Here is an 18850-nt window from a genome sequence, read left to right as displayed (position 1 = left end):
GTTTTCAATGTCCCGGCTCACTCACCTCCCGCGCTGTTTTCAATGTCCCGGCTCACTCACCTCCCGCGCTGTTTTCAATTTCCCGGCTCACTCACCTCCCGCGCTGTTTTCAATGTCCCGGCTCACTCACCTCCCGCGCTGTTTTCACTGTCCCGGCTCACTCACCTCCCGCGCTGTTTTCAATTTCCCGGCTCACTCACCTCTCGCGCTGTTTTCAATGTCCCGGCGCACTCACCTCCCGCGCTGTTTTCAATGTCCCGGCTCACTCACCTCCCGCGCTGTTTTCAATGTCCCGGCTCACTCACCTCCCGCGCTGTTTTCACTGTCTCGGCTCTCTCACCTCCCGCGCTGTTTTCAATGTCCCGGCTCACTCACCTCCCGCGCTGTTTTCAATGTCCCGGCTCACTCACCTCCCGCGCTGTTTTCAATGTCCCGGCTCGCTCAGCTCCCGCGCTGTTTTCACTGATAAACACGTGATAAACAAATCCAATCCATCTCCAGGTTTGCTGATAACACGACCGTAATGGGTCGGATCTTAAACAACGATGAGCCAGAATAGAGGAGGGAGATAGGAAATCTAGTGGAATGATGTAACATCAACAATCACTCCCTCAACGTCAGGAAAACTAAGGAGCTGGTCATTGACTTCAGGAAGTGAAATATCAAACACGCCCCTGTCTGCATCAAAGGTGTTTCTTCCCCGCTGTTACCAGACTCCTGAATGACACTCTTATGCACTGAACTGATCTCTTCACACATCTTCTCTATTGAGTAGTACTACACTTGTATGCTTCACCCGATGTCTATGTATTTACATTGTTATCTATGGACCATCTAAGTTTTTTTTCATGTATGGAACGATCTGTCTGGACAGTATGCAGAAGAATACTTTTCACTGTACCTTAGTACACATGACAATAAATCGAATCCAAATCCATTGAACCAGAGTTGATCCCCTGGCTTGGTGGTAATGGCAGATTGGGGGTTGTGCCAGGCCACGAGGTTGCAGGTTGTGGTTGAAAACAATTCTGCTGCTTCTGATGTCCCACAGCGTTTCATGGATGCCCAGTCTTGAGTTGCGAGATCTGTCCGAAGTCAATCCCATTTAGCACGGTGATAGTGCCACACCACACGATCAAGGGTATCCACAAGGGTATCCACAATCTACAGTGCAGAAGGAGGCCATTCGGCCCATCGAGTCTGCACCTGCCCTTGGCAAGAGCACCCTCCTAAGCCCAGACCTCCACCCTATGCCCACACCTCCACCCTATCCCCGTAACCCCACTTAATCTTTTTTGGACACTAAGGGCAATTTATCATGGCCTATCCACCTAACCTGCACATCTTTGGTCTGTGGGAGGAAACCGGAGCACCCGGAGGAAACCCACGCAGACACGGGGAGAACGTGCAGACTCCACACAGACAGTGACCCAAGCCAGGAATCGAACCTGGGACCCTGGAGCTGTAAAGCAACTGTGCTAACCACGGTGCTACCGTGCTGCCCCTAATTCATCAGCTGATGGTGGCCTGTATGTGGTAATTAGCAGAAGGTTTCCTTGCCCATGTTTAACCTGAAGCCATGAGACTTTAGAGTCGATGTTGAGGACCCCCAGGCTGTTTTCAATGCCCCGGCTCACTCACCTCTCGCGCTGTTTTCAATGTCCCGGCGCACTCACCTCTCCCGCTGTTTTCAATGACCCGGCTCACTCATCTCCCGCGCTGTTCTCACTGTCCCGGCTCACTCACCTCTCGCGCTGTTCTCACTGTCCCGGCTCACTCACCTCCCGCGCTGTTTTCACAGTCCCGGCTCACTCACCTCTCGCGCTGTTTTCACTGTCCCGGCTCACTCAGCTCCCGCGCTGTTTTCACTGTCCCGGCTCACTCACCTCTCGCGCTGTTTTCACTGTCCCGGCTCACTCAGCTCCCGCGCTGTTTTCACTGTCCCGGCTCTCTCTCCTCTCGCGCTGTTTTCACTGTCCCGGCTCACTCAGCTCTCGCGCTGTTTTCACTGTCCCGGCTCACTCAGCTCCCGCGCTGTTTTCACTGTCCTGGCTCACTCACCTCCCGCGCTGTTTTCACTGTCCCGGCTCACTCACCTCTCGCGCTGTTTTCAATGTCCCGGCTCACTCACCTCCCACGCTGTTTTCAATGTCGCGGCTCACTCACCTCCCGCGCTGTTTTCAATGTCCCGGCTCACTCAGCTCCCGCGCTGTTTTCACTGTCCCGGCTCACTCACCTCTCGCGCTGTTTTCAATGTCCCGGCTCACTCACCTCCCGCGCTGTTTTCACTGTCCCGGCTCACTCACCTCCCGCGCTGTTTTCACTGTCCCGGCTCACTCACCTCTCGCGCTGTTTTCAATGTCCCGGCTCACTCACCTCCCGCGCTGTTTTCACTGTTCCGGCTCACTCAGCTCCCGCGCTGTTTTCAATGTCCCGGCTCACTCACCTCTCGCGCTGTTTTCAATTTCCCGGCTCACTCACCTCCCGCGCTGTTTTCAATGTCCCGGCTCACTCAGCTCCGGCGCTGTTTTCAATGTCCCGGCTCTCTCTCCTCTCGCGCTGTTTTCAATGTCCCGGCTCACTCACCTCCCGCGCTGTTTTCAATGTCCCGGCTCACTCTCCTCCCGTGCTGTTTTCAATGTCCCGGCTCACTCAGCTACGGCGCTGTTTTCAATGTCCCGGCTCTCTCTCCTCTCGCGCTGTTTTCAATGTCCCGGCTCACTCACCTCCCGCGCTGTTTTCAATGTCCCGGCTCACTCACCTCCCGCGCTGTTTTCAATTTCCCGGCTCACTCACCTCCCGCGCTGTTTTCAATGTCCCGGCTCGCTCTCCTCTCGCGCTGTTTTCACTGTCCCGGCTCACTCAGCTCCCGCGCTGTTTTCAATGTCCCGGCTCACTCACCTCCCGCGCTGTTTTCAATGTCCCGGCTCACTCACCTCCCGCGCTGTTTTCACTGTCCCGGCTCACTCACCTCCCGCGCTGTTTTCAATTTCCCGGCTCACTCACCTCTCGCGCTGTTTTCAATGTCCCGGCGCACTCACCTCCCGCGCTGTTTTCAATGTCCCGGCTCACTCACCTCCCGCGCTGTTTTCAATGTCCCGGCTCACTCACCTCCCGCGCTGTTTTCACTGTCTCGGCTCTCTCACCTCCCGCGCTGTTTTCAATGTCCCGGCTCACTCACCTCCCGCGCTGTTTTCAATGTCCCGGCTCACTCACCTCCCGCGCTGTTTTCAATGTCCCGGCTCACTCAGCTCCCGCGCTGTTTTCACTGATAAACACGTGATAAACAAATCCAATCCATCTCCAGGTTTGCTGATAACACGACCGTAATGGGTCGGATCTTAAACAACGATGAGCCAGAATAGAGGAGGGAGATAGGAAATCTAGTGGAATGATGTAACAACAACAATCACTCCCTCAACGTCAGGAAAACTAAGGAGCTGGTCATTGACTTCAGGAAGTGAAATATCAAACACGCCCCCGTCTGCATCAAAGGTGTTTCTTCCCCGCTGTTACCAGACTCCTGAATGACACTCTTATGCACTGAACTGATCTCTCCACACATCTTCTCTATTGAGTAGTACTACACTTGTATGCTTCACCCGATGTCTATGTATTTACATTGTTATCTATGGACCATCTAAGTTTTTTTTCATGTATGGAACGATCTGTCTGGACAGTATGCAGAAGAATACTTTTCACTGTACCTTAGTACACATGACAATAAATCGAATCCAAATCCATTGAACCAGAGTTGATCCCCTGGCTTGGTGGTAATGGCAGATTGGGGGTTGTGCCAGGCCACGAGGTTGCAGGTTGTGGTTGAAAACAATTCTGCTGCTTCTGATGTCCCACAGCGTTTCATGGATGCCCAGTCTTGAGTTGCGAGATCTGTCCGAAGTCAATCCCATTTAGCACGGTGATAGTGCCACACCACACGATCAAGGGTATCCACAAGGGTATCCACAATCTACAGTGCAGAAGGAGGCCATTCGGCCCATCGAGTCTGCACCTGCCCTTGGCAAGAGCACCCTCCTAAGCCCATACCTCCACCCTATGCCCACACCTCCACCCTATCCCCGTAACCCCACTTAATCTTTTTTGGACACTAAGGGCAATTTATCATGGCCTATCCACCTAACCTGCACATCTTTGGTCTGTGGGAGGAAACCGGAGCACCCGGAGGAAACCCACGCAGACACGGGGAGAACGTGCAGACTCCACACAGACAGTGACCCAAGCCAGGAATCGAACCTGGGACCCTGGAGCTGTAAAGCAACTGTGCTAACCACGGTGCTACCGTGCTGCCCCTAATTCATCAGCTGATGGTGGCCTGTATGTGGTAATTAGCAGAAGGTTTCCTTGCCCATGTTTAACCTGAAGCCATGAGACTTTAGAGTCGATGTTGAGGACCCCCAGGCTCCTCCCTCCCGACTGTATACTGCTGTGCCGCCACCTCTGTTGGGCCTGTCCTGCCGGTGAGACAGGACATAACCAGAAATGGTGATAGTGGTGTCTGGGACATCGTCTGTAAGGTATGATTCAGTGAATATGACGGTGTCAGGCTGTTGCTTGACTAGTCTGTGATACAGCTCTCCCAGCTTTGGCTCAAGCCCCCAAACGTTAGTAAGGAGGACATTGCAGGGTTGACAAGGCTGGATTTGCCATTGTTGCTTCCGATGCCTGGATCAATGCTGGGTGCTCGGTTCATTACTTACAAAACTACTGGATTGTTGAAAAAAGAACATTTGCTTCACTAAAGCTCTTCAGAGGAGATAATCTGCCAATTTGTCCAACCTAACCTACATGTGGTTGCCGACCCACAGCATCCATAGCTGCTGGCTGAAGGGAGTGAGCAAGCGATTCAGTTGTGATGGTTCACCAAGTTCCTTGAGGGCAAATAGGGATGGGCAATAAATGCTGGTCTTTCCAGCAACATCCACATCCTAATAATGCATTTTTTGAGAAATGCGACAGTTTTATGGTAATCTCATAAGTGTACAGAATACACCAAACATTGCATCGCGATGAGGTTGATGCGGGACAATAATTAGATTCACAAATGAAATTTGTGATTTGCGCATTTTCCAATCCTCTGAGATAGAAATCTGGCTTTTTGAGTTCTTTCAGAAGCACATTTTGTTTCATGGACCATAATCACCAAAAGCATATCAACAACGACAATGAAATGACATATTTCTTAGATTTTAGGACAAATACCAGAGGGTAGATTCACAGATGTCTATAAGTCTCCAAAGTGTCCCTTTCTAAAACATGATGGGAGTTTCAAAAAAATCTCTTCAGAGTTCAAGATTCCCTTGCTTGCTCCATCTCCTGCAGATCTTTTGAAAACAGGTGGAATAAATGAGTCAGGCGTGAGGAGAAGGCAGTGTCTTCACGAAAGACTACATTTGGAGACAACTTTTAAAGCAAAAAAAATCTGAAGCAGATTCACGGAGATAATTTTTTAAAAACATTTTTGAGATTATTGTGCTTTTCTGTAATTAAAATGTGTGTGTGTACACTCCATGATTACTTAAACTAGGTTGGCGACTAGAGACTACTGGAGACAGCTTGTCTGCGAGACTGGAGAGCTAATCACTCAGTGATTTGGCCTCCACAGCCGCCAGAGGGTGGTGATTCTGCGGAACTCTTTGCCGCAGAAGGTTGTGGACCAAATCACTGAGTGTCTTTAAAACAGAGATAGATAGGTTCTTGATTAATGAGGGGATCAGGGGTTTATGGGGAGAAGGGAGGAGAATGGGGATGAGAAAATATCAGCCATGATTGAATGGCGGAGCAGACTCGATGGGCCGAGTGGCCTAATTCTGCTCCTATGTCTTCTGATCTTATGGTCTTAAAGGGGTAAAGGTGTTGCATTTGTAATGAGTGGTTATGGTAAGGTTGGATTTACAAGTAAATAGGTTGAATCTAAAATTAGCATTATAAGATAAGTAGTGACTAGACTTTTCAGCTGTTAAATTTCAAAAGGCGGTTAGAAGTGACAAATAATTTTTTTAATTTATAAAGATTTCATAGATAAGCAGGAGAAGGTACATTACATTATATTGACCAAAGGTAGAGGCAAAATGGGAAAACATAACAGATGTTGAGACTGTGGAGAAGATGAGTTGAAAGAAATGTTTGAGGACAATGGAATCTCAAAGGGGGAGGGATTAAGGACAGATGTTTATCTGAGTTGCATTTGGCTGTGTGGGGAAAAAATAGGAATGTGGGAAGAGCATCCCACACCAGCCTTTTTTTTATGATCCCAGTCAGTGAATTATGAGATCTGGGTGAACAGGACAGCCAATTAACCGTTAATGAAAGAATAAACCTTCATTGAACAAGGAAAAATAAAGAATAGTACGCTACTCTTTCACGCCAGCTATATATTTTATCGATATATAAGGCTTATAGGGATAGCACAAGTTACAAAATCTAATACTTTAACAATCTCAGTAAGCACACAGTCCACATCAACCTATTGGTCTGAAACACCACACTCTGAAACCAAGGGCAGATGCAATCCAATACAGCTTCTGCGGATTTCTTATCAAATCCCCCCAGCTTCTTGTCACATTGTTAAGCCAACTGGTCTCACTGGAACTCTGGCTTCCATATGAGGGTTTCCAATCATCACCCTTGAAGAACACACTTTGGAATCTTCTCCCACACATGGCTTTCTATCGGATGTCTTTACCAGTGATCCGCATCCAGGATTTCAACCTCTCCTTTCAGTATTCTTCTGCCCTGGATTTCCATGTGCATTCAAGTTACCACTCAATCTCTCAGGAACCCAGCCATGCCAACAGAACACTCTTGCTTCACAAGCTATATTGAGGGGTCATCAACTTCAGGATTACTTCAGATGTCTGTCTTCTCGCGAGCTGACTTCTCCAGATCTGCACCTAGCAGTTGGCTTTAACTGGGAGCCTCTCTCTGACTCTTTCTTTAACTTTAATGAACAATACCTTGCTCATATTTAGTGGGCGGGATTCTCTGACCCTCCGCGCCTTGAATCGCGCTCAGCGTGGGGGCGGAGAATTACCCCAAATACGTTCCCATGTCGGCACGCGATTCTTCGGCGACTGGAGAATCACCGGCAGTCGCGTACGCACGATCGACGAGGCGCCGGTCGGGGGCCATTGATGGGCCAAGTGCCCGCCGAGTCCCACCGGCGTGGTTCAGATGTGATCCCACCCGGCGGGACCTTGGCTTCCTGGCTGCGGGGGCCGTCCTGGTGGGGGGGGGGGGGGGCGGGGGGGCGATCCAACTCAGGGGGAGGGGGGGCTTCCATGGTGGCCAGGCCCGTGAAAATTGGGTACCGATCGGCGGGCGCGCTCATTCCGGGTAGGTCTATGTTCCTCCACGCCGGGCCGCTGTAGGGCACCGCCATGTTGCGCGGGGGCCGGCGCGAAGACGGCCGCCGCACGCATGCGCGGCCGCACGGGCGTAACTTTGTCTCTTTGACTTCAGTCTTCCTGGGACTCCACTTTTCATTCCCTTGTTTCTGACTTTTTTTTTAGCTTCTGAGACTTGCTTTCTGTCCCTTTATTGTTCTGCTGTACTGGTAATTCCTGTTCTTTTGCGAAATCTGCGTTCTGCAGTTTCCTTCCTTGTGTCCAGCTTTGCTGGCTCTAGCTTACAACTAACTTGAAAGACCTTGCTGTCCCTGGGTGAGCCTATGTTGCAAAACAACGGCTTAGTTTATTTTTAAAGATCGTAATTGCTTGTATGTCATAAACTGTCAGCTGAAACACAGGCAAAGTTTAATGTGAAACTAAAACCTCTAGACAGGCAGTACCTTTATTTAACATGAAGCTAAACTAAAGACAAAAGTTTTAACTCTTTCTTTGCACACATACAGAAACACAAATTCTGGTTGAATTTAAATTGATACCTTATTTACAATGCCCACAGTACAAATATATACGTACATCGAAACACCAAAGTTAGGAGCAGGAGGAGGCCTTTTGGCCCTTCGAGCCCGCTCCACCACTTATCACGATCATGGCTGAGGAAGTCAAGGATCCAGCTGCACAGAGAGGGGTCAAGTCCAAGGCTGCAGAGTTTGACTATTAGACTTGTCATGATAATGGTGTTGAATACTGCATCAAACTAGAGTCCCAGGCCAACGACACTAACCCACCACGTCTATGGCAGGGCTTACATGAGATCACAGGCTACAAAGCAAGGCCAGGCAGAATCTCTGGGGCTGGAGCATCCCTCCTCAATGAACTGAACAAGTTCCATGCCCGCTTTGAACAGTCTGCCAATACATCAGTGCCACCCACCCCAACAGCCCTGGACTCACCCATACCCACTATTCCAGCCTCGGAGGTCAGAGCTGCCTTCTTGAAAGCAAACCCGCGGAAAGCGACGGGCCCCGACAGAGTCCCTGGGTGAGCACTCAGAGCCTGCTCGGACCAGCTGGCAAGTATCTTCGCAGATATCTTCAACATCTCACTTCTCCGCTCCTAGGTCCCTACCTGCTTCGAGAAGACCACCATAATACCAGTACCAAAGAAGAACAAGGTAGCCTGCCTCAACGACTACCCACTGGTGGCCCTGACGTCTGTTATCATGAAATGCTTTGAGCAGCTAGTCATGATTAGCGGATCAACGCCAGCCTCCCAGGTGGTCTCGATCCATTGCGGTTCACCTACTGTGGCAACCGATCCACAGCAGATGCTATCTCTGTGGCCCTACAATCAACACTCGAACATCTCGACAACAAGGACACCTACGTCAGACTGCTGTTCATCGACTACACTCCTCCTTCAACACCATTATCCTGACACGACTAATAACTAAACTCTGCAACTTTGGACTTGACCCCTCTCTGTGCAGCTGAATTCTTGACTTCCGCACCAACAGACCGCAAAAATATAAAAAGCTTTCATTTATTTTCCATTGCCCCCGGCCAGATAAAATTCAACAACCACTTTGTTATGAAACCTTTGCACGCTGCAAAATCCTTTGACTTATTTTATTTATAAAACCACTTGACCATTGTTTGATATCAAATGCATACATTTAGCACCTTCACTCCTTTCCCTGTCTCGGTTCTTGCAGCGAAATGGGCCAGAATTCTCTGGCTGTTCGCTGGCGGTGGGATTCTCTGCTCCCGTTGGCAGCACACCCCTTCCCGCGGGTTTCCCGGCAGCAGGGGGTGGCTTCATTGGGACAGGGGCGGGAACAGAGCTACCTTCAAACGGCGCGCCGCATCCCGCCACCGAGAAGCGTGCGACTAGGAGGTCAAAGAATCCCGCCTGTGATGTCTACTAACCTTTTCCCAGCTTAATCTTTGTGATGACCATTGCAGCTTCAGTAAACATCACAGTGTTTGGCGGGATGCTTCACAAGATTTTACTGTTTGGTCAGTCAACATCTGCCATGGCATGGGCAGTTCGTGCAAAAACAGCGGGTGGGATTCTCTGTTTAGCCAGCGCCGGGGTTTCCCAACGGCATGGGGCTGCCCCACAATGGGAAACCACATTGACCAGCCAGCGTAACGGAGAATTCCGCCGGCGGGTCGAGGCAGAATATGGCGCAGCGGGCAGAGAATCCAGCCCAGTTTCATCCCCGCTGTTACCAGACTCCTGAATGACCCTCTTAGGGTCTGAACAGATCTTCTGGACTGAATTGCTCTTTCTGCACACCTTGATTGATTGATTGGTACAGTGAAAAGTATTGTTCTGCGTACAATCCAGGCAGGTAGTTCCATACATGAAAAACAGAGGGAGCTGGATTCACCGATTTTGAGCCTAAGTGTTAACGCCAACAGAGAATCCGTGGAGTTTCGCGTCAGAAAAACCGGCACCACTTCTGCACCGATTCCGGTACCAGTGAGGGGCTAGCACCAGTAAACCCTACGCAAAACAGTGAGGGAATCGTAGTGATGGACACTCACAGGGCTGACAAGCTGCAGCCGCGCTAAAACGATACATCCCCACACACTCACTGATCACGGCTGAAAAGATAGGACAGGTTGTGCTAGAGCATCCGTACAGCTGATGGGTTGGCTGGGGCCAGAGGGCACCAGGTTTACAGCGTGCTGTCAGCGGTATGTGCAGCTGCATTTCTGCCTTGCCGGCTGTGGTAATGGTGTTGTGCACCCGTCCACCCCGATCCCACAGGCCACCTCCTGGCCACCCCCAACTGCTCCCCCCCCCCCCCGCCCCCCCCAAACTGGCAGAAGTGCTACAGCTGTCGTCGAAGGATGGCAGAGTTGGACACTGTCCGCACGCCCTCTCTCTCTCAGCAGCCGCACGCCAGGCTCACGATTTGTGAGAGCACACGTGGAACATGCCATCGGGAACTTGGCCCATCAGAGGTGGAGCATCGAGCGTGGGCCGACTAATGATGTGCGAATGATATTTCAATTTCGCGTAGCGTGCGTCGCATTGACACCGCATTCAAGGAGGTGGAGCATTGTGAGTCCCCGTCAAATTGACGCCTGCCGCAATTTCGTCGTCGGGAGGTAATCTCTGCCCGAGTTGAGTTTGGGTAGGGTGCTCTTTCCAAGAGCCGGTGCAGACTCAAAGGGCCGAGTGGCCTCCTTCTGCACTGTAAATTCAATGATAATCTATGATTAATCTAGGACAAAGGTTCGGCACAACATCGTGGGCTGAAAGGCCTGTTCTGTGCTGTATTTTCTATGTTCTATGTTCTATGTTCTAATTATCATTTGTCCTATGTTTTCCTGTATGGAGCGATCTGTCTGGACTGTACGCAGTACAATACTTTTCACTGTACCTAGGTGCACGTGACAGTAAATCTAAATCCAATCCATTGCATTTACATCCGCCTTTAAGTTAGGTGATCAATACGGTACACAGTACTCCAAATGCAGTCTTGCTAATGCCCTGTCCAACTGAAGCACAATCTCCCTACTTTTGTTTTCAATTCCCCTCACAATGAACAATAATATTCTATTTGTTTTCCTAATTATTTGCTGTGCATACATATCAATCTTTTGCAATTTGTGCACTCTGATCCCTCTGCATCTCGTAGCACTGCAACCTCTCCCCACTTAGATAATATGCGTCTTTTTTATTCCTCCTGATATAATAGTCAATTTTATACTTTTCGTCCATTTTATTCCATTATAAGGTAAGTACAAACGGATGAATTAGGACCAGGAGCAGATAATGTGCACCAATGAGTTTGCTCTGCCATCAATAGTCTGGTCCCTCTCACTTATATCACTTTTGCACCCTATTCATCGCCGCTTCATAACTTATTTTCCTATCCACCATTGTATCATCGGTAAATTTAGCATCCACACCGTTGATTCCTTCTTTTAACAGTAAAAAGTTGAGTCCCTGCCATTAATCTTGGCAGCAGATCACTCATTACATCCTGCCAACCAGCCAGCCAATCCTCTGCACATTCCAACGTGTTGCCTTCAACACCATGGGTTTAATTTTCTAACTTTTTGGCCCACCATATATGTTTGGAAAATGTTTCCTAATTCAACGTAATGTTCCCTGTTAATCAGCTCTTGTAACTTCTCTTCAGCTCTCACACTGTATTTTTTAGTTCCCTCCCGTTCTTTCCATAACCTTCGAGCAGAGTCAAAGGGCTGAATCCCCTACTTCTGCTCCAATTCCAATGGTCTTGGCTGTTTACTTAAACATTCACCTGAAATCTCCTGTAAGCCTTCTTTTCCGGTTTTATTTTAACCTATATTTCCGTTATCATGCTGGGCACATTAACTTTGGTTGATTTTTTTCACGTCCCCTTCAAAGGAGTGGTTTTCTTCACTTCAGCAACATTACAATCATCGACTACAGGCAGCATGGTGGCACAGTGGTCAGCACGGCTGCCTGGGACCCGGGTTCATTTCCGGTCTTGGGCGACTGTCTCTGTGGAGTTTGCGCGTTCTCCTCTGTGGCTGTGTGGGTTTCCTCCGGTTTCTTCCCACAGTCCAAAGATGAGCAGATTAAGTGGATTGGCTGCGCTTAATTGTCCCTTAGTGTCCAAAGGTTGTTTGGTGGGGTTATGGGGCTACAGGGATAGAACAGGGGAGTGGGCCTAAGTAGGTGCTCTTTCAGAGTGTCGGTTTAGATTCGATGGCCTTTATGGTCTCCTTTTGCACTGTAGGGATGCTATGAATCTATGGTCCCTTGACTAAGTAGAGGAATTTCTTTACGTGTACAGGATAACATTCTTAATTAACGTGGTGCCAGTCCAGCAAGGAAAAAGCAGTGTTGGACCTAATTCTGAGGAATGAATTGGGCTAAGTGGAGTATGGTTCAGTGGAAACACTGATCATAATATAATTAGGTATAGAATCACTCTGGAGAAGAACAAGAACCAATCAGAGGTGAAGGCACTGAACTGGAGCTAATTTTAGTGAGGGGAAAAGAGGTTGTGCCCCAGTGGTTTGGAAACAAATATTTGACAGGAGGTAGTCCATGTGCAGCCAAGACCCATTCCCATGAACCCCCTGCCTCTCTCAAAATTCAGATGAAGGGTTATCGACCTGAAATGGCAACACGTTGAGATGTCGCCTGACCAGCTGAGTCTACTGTCAGTGCTTTCCGTTTTTTATTTCAGCTCTTTTCAAAATCTTTTTCAATATGTGAGGTTTATGCTAAACGCGCTGATGTACTTTTCCATTCTCTCGTTGACAGCACAACAAAGGCGAAACCACATGGCAGGATCAAACACATGCAAACTGCCTCAAAGACGGAAACCGTAATCATGTGAGTAACAAAATGAATAAAGAAAATGGAAGCAGGTCAGAGATGTTTGCAAAGCAGAATGGGTTTTAGGTAGTCTGATGATGCAGCGCCTTGCCAAGACATGACAATGCGCCAGGAATTAAGGTAGGACTTAAGGTTCATTTAAATGCAGGTTCTTCTGGAGGACAGATGAGTTGTTCTCCTTATTCCTTTGTTTTCCAAATCCCATGCACTCCGGAAGCCGGGGGTTTACCTAACATAAGCTTTTATTCATAAGTTAGAGAAAAAGAAAGTGATTAATTTGAATACCTTAAGGATGACTTAGATCATGCTTGATCCACTATTCTGCCAAATAGATTAGATGATTGAAAGTTTAAATGAGTTTAGGTGAGTGAATCTTTCCTATGTTCCATTTTCTTCCCCAAAATGCCATTTTCAGTCAGATCAATTGTAGGTAAACAGTGACAAACAGGAGCAGTGCAAAGTTTCTCATCATCTTTGTTTGTCTGTGCAACAGGAATTAACTGACAAAAAATATCAACTTGTTCTCCAGGTTGTGGAAAACAGACAAAAGTATGTTGAATGGACAACAGTTCGGTATGATGAGTGACTTAGTTTCCCATTCCGGAGTCTCCAAATTCACGGAGCATCTGTGTGAAGCGGCCGCCTTGTGCAGTGTTAGTGAATTCCCATGATCCAAACCACCTGCAGAGAACGACTCTGTTCCATTCAGCTTACTGAAGATTCTTCAGCTTGAGATACTTCTTGACAAGAGACAGGCATCCAATGTTTGCTTTTCAATGTCATTTGGTAAGCATCAAAATGTGGTGGATTGCCGCAGATAGATCAACGTTGAGTCAATAAAACAATGTGAGGCAACAGATGATATCCGTGTACATTAATTTAGGTTTAATTTTACAGTGAAGCCAGTTTTTATTGGCAGATTCATGTCACACCTGAATGATTACATTCAGCATTCAAAACAGCGAGTTACAACATGTAACAGAACTAATTAAAAACACAAATCCTTCTTTTCCCTTTGGGATTCCAGCATTGCGCTTGCAGACGTAATTCCTCACACAGAATCCATGCACATGCCTGTGTCAATGCATATCAATCCCATGTTTGGTTCATTAAGAATATTGATTGTCTGAAAAGAAACCAAGAGGGAATTACTGAGATGGACAGTGAAAGGAATATCAAATGAAAAACGTCCCAATGGCTGAGGTCTGTCATGGCACATCAGTGGTTGGGGGTCAGTCATTGCAACTCTAGGACATCTTTGCAGGAGTTATTGACAACAGCAACTCCAGCCCATGTTCAATCCCTGCAGGTGGGACTTTTCAGCCCCGGCCACTGTCAGGATCATCCAGTCCCCCCAAAGGTCAACAGATATTTGGATGGGCCGTTGAATCTTCCATGGTGGGTACTGGATGGGACAGAAAACCCTGACCTGCAACATAAGATCATGAAGGACGCTGCTCACTGACTATTCCACATTGTTCAGGTATTAAGATACCGGATCAGACCCCAGCAGTGGCTAGCATACTGGACAGAAATCCCAATATTTTATTTTCATTTTGTAAGACTGTGAGGGAAGGATATCTTGCTCCAGGAGTGATTTTACTCAAGAAAAGGGATATGGGAGATGAAAACAAACTTCATTGCAAACACAGTACTAAAATATCTTGAGCATCAACGAGAAAAGTAACTTAGAATTACTCCTTAAACAATTACTAATCAATGCTGTGTTAGGACCTTGTTGCAAAATCCTTTTATCTGTCCTGTGTTCTCTTTTTATTCCCTGCCCTGCTGCCTGCTTTGATCTACAGTATTCTGGTTAGCTGCTACAACATTATGAAAATAAAATGAAATGAAAATCGCTTATTGTCACGAGTAGGCTTCAATGAAGTTACTGTGAAGTGCCCCTAGTCGCCACATTCCGGCGCCTGTTCGGGGAGGCTAGTTCGGGAATTGAACAGTGCTGCTGGCCTGCTTTGGTCTGCTTTAAAAGCCAGCGATTTAGCCCAGTGATTACTGCACACTTTGGGATTTCTATTTAACTTAAAGTCTTTGGACTCTGAACGCCCCTGTTCTAATGGACCAAGCCAAGATGTCCCCTTTGGTTTCTGTAGCAGAACCTGTGATGTCGATTTGATCGACTTGGCAAGTTGCTGCTCTTTCTCTCTCTTAAAATAATCTTTATTATTGTCGCAAGTAGGCTTACATTAACACTGCAATGAAGTTACTGTGAAAATCCCCTAGTCGCCACACTCCGGCACCTGTTCGGGTACACTGAGGGAGAATTCAGAATGTGCTAACCACTGTGCTACCGTGCGCCCCACATCCCATGTGGCCCCATGGACAGGCGGTATCTAAAACCTACAAGGCTGTTCTGTGAATGCTCTCCTAATAAGAAGGCGAACATCACTCACGTTTCTGGAAGACTTCTGGAGTAAGAAAACAACCAGACACTCACCAGGTCTGTAATCTTTTAATCCTCTCTCTGGAAGGCTAGAAAGAGCTCGAAATGAGAGCATTCTTTAAAATATAGCCGGCATTTGTGCACAAAAATCAGGTAAAGGAAAGGCCTCCAAACACACAGATATAAAGCACAGTAATATCTCAAGGAGGCGGAAGGCACATCTGGTGGTGGAAGGGTGGAATTGCACTGACCTGATCCTCTTGGCAAAAATACCATCTGGTGGTCAGAAGATAGAATTGCACCGACCTGACCCTCTTGAGTAAATCTATTTCCCAGAGGCCGCAACCACAGCAACAAAGAGTCATCTCAAACCTTCCCTTTTAATCCCCATTTTTTATCCTCTCTTACCTTTACCGTGTGCCTGTCTTGTGTATGGCTGGGTGAAGGGTGGGATGGGGTTTTGGGGATAGGTAAATTGGTAGATCATTCTTCTGTTATTTCTTTATATATTCATCTTTTTCTCTTATTAATAAACAGCTTGTGAATGTTTTACTTTTAAATCTGGGCCTGGACTATCCGTCCAGCCGCACCTGTTTCTGGTGCGAAGCGCCCCCCGCTGGCAGCGGGATTCTCCACCCTACCAGCCGGCAAATGGGGTTTCCCAATGTGGACAGCCACATGCTGGAAAATACCCTGGTGTGGGTGTGCTGCCGGCGCAACTGGGATTCCCACCAGCGGAGAATCCAGTCCCTGGTGCCTAATTCATTGAAGCAGTCGGGGTTAAAGATCTTTGGAAAATGCAAATTAGCGGTTAATTGTTGCGACTCCGGGGTCTGTGGAGCTGGAAATGACCGCAAAACCCATCCAGGGTGTCGTAACAGCAGTGGCACAATACCACTTAACTGCTATGTTTAATCCCACTCAAACAACAAGAAAAATCTTCTGAGCTCTCAATCCACTTTAAGTACCATTAGCATTCAGGAAGACTTGTTCTGTGTGAAAGAAAGATCTTTTTACGCTGCTTTAAAGAAAAGACCTGGGGCAAGATTCTCCGACCCCCCGCCGGGTCGGAGAATCGCCGGGGGCTGGCGTGAATCCCGCCCCCGCCGGTTGCCGAATTCTCCGGCACCGGAGATTCGGCGGGGGCGGGAATCACGCCGTGCCGGTTGGCGGGCCACCCCCCGCGATTCTCCGGCCCGGATGGGCCGAAGTCCTGCTGCTAAAATGCCTGTCCCGCCGGCGTAGATTAAACCACCTACCTTACCGGCGGGACAAGGCGGCGCGGGTGGGCTCCGGGGTCCTGGGGGGGGCGCGGGGCGATCTGGCCCCAGGGGGTGCCCCCACGGTGGCCTGGCCCGCGATTGGGGAACACCGATCCGTGGGCGGGCCTGTGCCATGGGGGCACTCTTTTCCTTTCGCCTTCGCCACGGTCTCCACCATGGCGGAGGCGGAAGAGACTCCCTCCACTGCGCATGCGCGGGAATGCCGTCAGCGGCCGCTAACGCTCCCGCACATGCGCCGCCCGGAGATGTAATTTCCGCGCCAGCTGGCGGGGCACCAAAGGCCTTTTCCGCCAGCTGGCGGGGTGGAAATTCGTCCGGCGCGGGCCTAGCCCCTTAAGGTTGTGGCTCGGCCCCCCAAGATGCGGAGTTGGGGCGGCGCGATGCCCGACTGATTTGCACCGTTTTGGGTGCCAGTCGGCGGACATCGCGCCGATACCGGAGAATTCCGCCCCTGACTCCTGACAGAACTGTGCAGAAACTCTGGCTGCATTTCTTCAAAAGCTGCTTCAGCTGGTTTGTTCAGCTTTCTAGCCACACTGCTACTCTGTCTACAGACATATCCCTTAACTGAACTGCAGTGAGAACAAACTCTTGCTTCTGTTCAGAGCTTCAACTAAAGCTCCACTGACCTGCTTTTCTTCAAAGTGCCTGATTTCTTAACTCCAGCCAGTAACTCCATCATGTATAATAAAATCTAATTAACTCCATGGGGAACCCCCCCCCCCCCTTAATCCAAACAAACTCATTAGTCCAAAATGTTATGATTCCCTAATTGCATGCCTGGTTGTCAACCTTTCAATGAACACTACAGCACAGGCCCTTCAGCCCTCCAAGCCTGTACCAGTCATGATACCATTCTTGGCCAAAACCCTCAGCACTTCAGAGTGTCATATCCCTCTATACCCATCCTATCCATAGTACGAAGTCTTACAACACCAGGTTAAAGTCCAACAGGTTTGTTTCGATGTCACTAGCTTTCGGAGCGCTGCTCCTTCCTCAGGTGAATGAAGAGGTATGTTCAGAATACCCTTCGTCGTCCAGTACTTCCCCGGAGCGGAGCGGAGAAACTACGTCATCTTCTTCACAGCCTTCAACACGTCATTGATGACGATGAACATCTTGCCAAGGTCACCCCCACACCCCCACTACTTGCCTTCAAACAACCGCGCAACCTCAAACGAACCATTGTTTGCAGCAAACTACCCAGTCTTCAGAACAGTGACCACGACACCACACAACCCTGCCATGGAAATCTCTGCAAGACGTGCCAGATCATTGACATGGATACCACTATTACACGTGAGAACACCACCCACCAGGTACGCGGTACGTACTCGTGCGACTCGGCCAACGTTGTCTACCTCATACGCTGCAGGAAAGGATGTCCCGAAGCGTGGTACATTGGCGAGACCATGCAGACGCTGCGACAACGAATGAACGGACATCGCGCAACAATCACCAGGCAGGAATGTTCCCTTCCAGTCGGGGAACACTTCAGCAGTCAAGGGCATTCAGCCTCTCATCTCCGGGTAAGCGTTCTCCAAGGCGGCCTTCAGGACGCGCGACAACGCAGAATCGCCGAGCAGAAGCTTATAGCCAAGTTCTGCACTTTTGAGTGCGGCCTCAACCGGGACCTAGGATTCATGTCAAATTACATTCATCCCCCACCATCTGGCCTGCAAAATCCTACCAACTGTCCTGGCTTGATACAATTCACACCTCTTTAACCTGGGGTTACCCCATCTCTGGATCTGTAAAGATTTAATCACCTGCTAATGCTCGCATTCCAAGCATTGTTTGGCATCTTTGAATTTGTCTATATATGTGTTTCCGGAACATACCTCTTCATTCACCTGAGGAAGGAGCAGCGCTCCGAAAGCTAGTGACATTGAAACAAACCTGTTGGACTTTAACCTGGTGTTGTAAGACTTCTTACTGTGCTCACCCCAGTCCAACGCCAGCATCTCCACATCATGACCGTCCTATCCATGTAATTGTTGAGATGCCTTTTGAACACCGTTAACGTATCTGTTTCCACAACCTCCCCATGCAGCCTGTTCCAGGCATTCACCACCCTCTGTGTAAAAACCCTGCTTCGCACATCTCTTATAAACTTTGCCCCACAGACCTTAAACCTAAGCCCCCCAGTGATTGACCCCTTCACCCTGGGAAAGAGTGCCTGAGGATCCACTCTATCCATGCCCCTCACAGTCTTGTAGACCTCTATCAGGTCACCCCTCAACCTCCGTGGTTCTAATGGAAACGATCTGAGTCCACATAGCCTCTCCGCATAGCTAACACCCTCCAGACCAGGCAACATCCTAGTAAACGTCCTCTACACCCTCTCCAAAGCCCCAACATCCTTCTGGTAGTGTGGTGACCAGAACTGTGCGCAATATTCCAAGTGCGGCCTTACCAAGGTTCTGTACAACTGCAGCATGATTTGC

General features: G+C 48.9%; 1 protein-coding gene across 6 annotated transcripts in view; it reads left to right on the top strand.

Moving 5' to 3' along the window:
- LOC140424705 (uncharacterized) overlaps positions 1 to 13576 on the top strand; it is a 429538-nt gene extending 415962 nt beyond the window's left edge. For all 6 annotated transcript variants that reach the window (XM_072508006.1, XM_072508009.1, XM_072508004.1 and 3 more), the window contains 2 exons: positions 12645 to 12716; positions 13249 to 13576. In XM_072508006.1, coding sequence (XP_072364107.1) covers positions 12645 to 12712 — 68 coding nt within the window. In that variant the 3' untranslated portion in view covers positions 12713 to 12716; positions 13249 to 13576. The remainder of the gene's footprint in view (positions 1 to 12644; positions 12717 to 13248) is intronic.
- The last annotated feature ends 5274 nt before the right edge of the window (positions 13577 to 18850 follow it).

This window comes from Scyliorhinus torazame, chromosome 6 (assembly GCF_047496885.1).
Source record: "Scyliorhinus torazame isolate Kashiwa2021f chromosome 6, sScyTor2.1, whole genome shotgun sequence".
Lineage (NCBI taxonomy): Eukaryota > Metazoa > Chordata > Chondrichthyes > Carcharhiniformes > Scyliorhinidae > Scyliorhinus > Scyliorhinus torazame.
The sequence above is the reverse complement of the archived record's forward strand: the minus strand, read 5'-3'. Positions and strand labels throughout refer to the sequence as shown.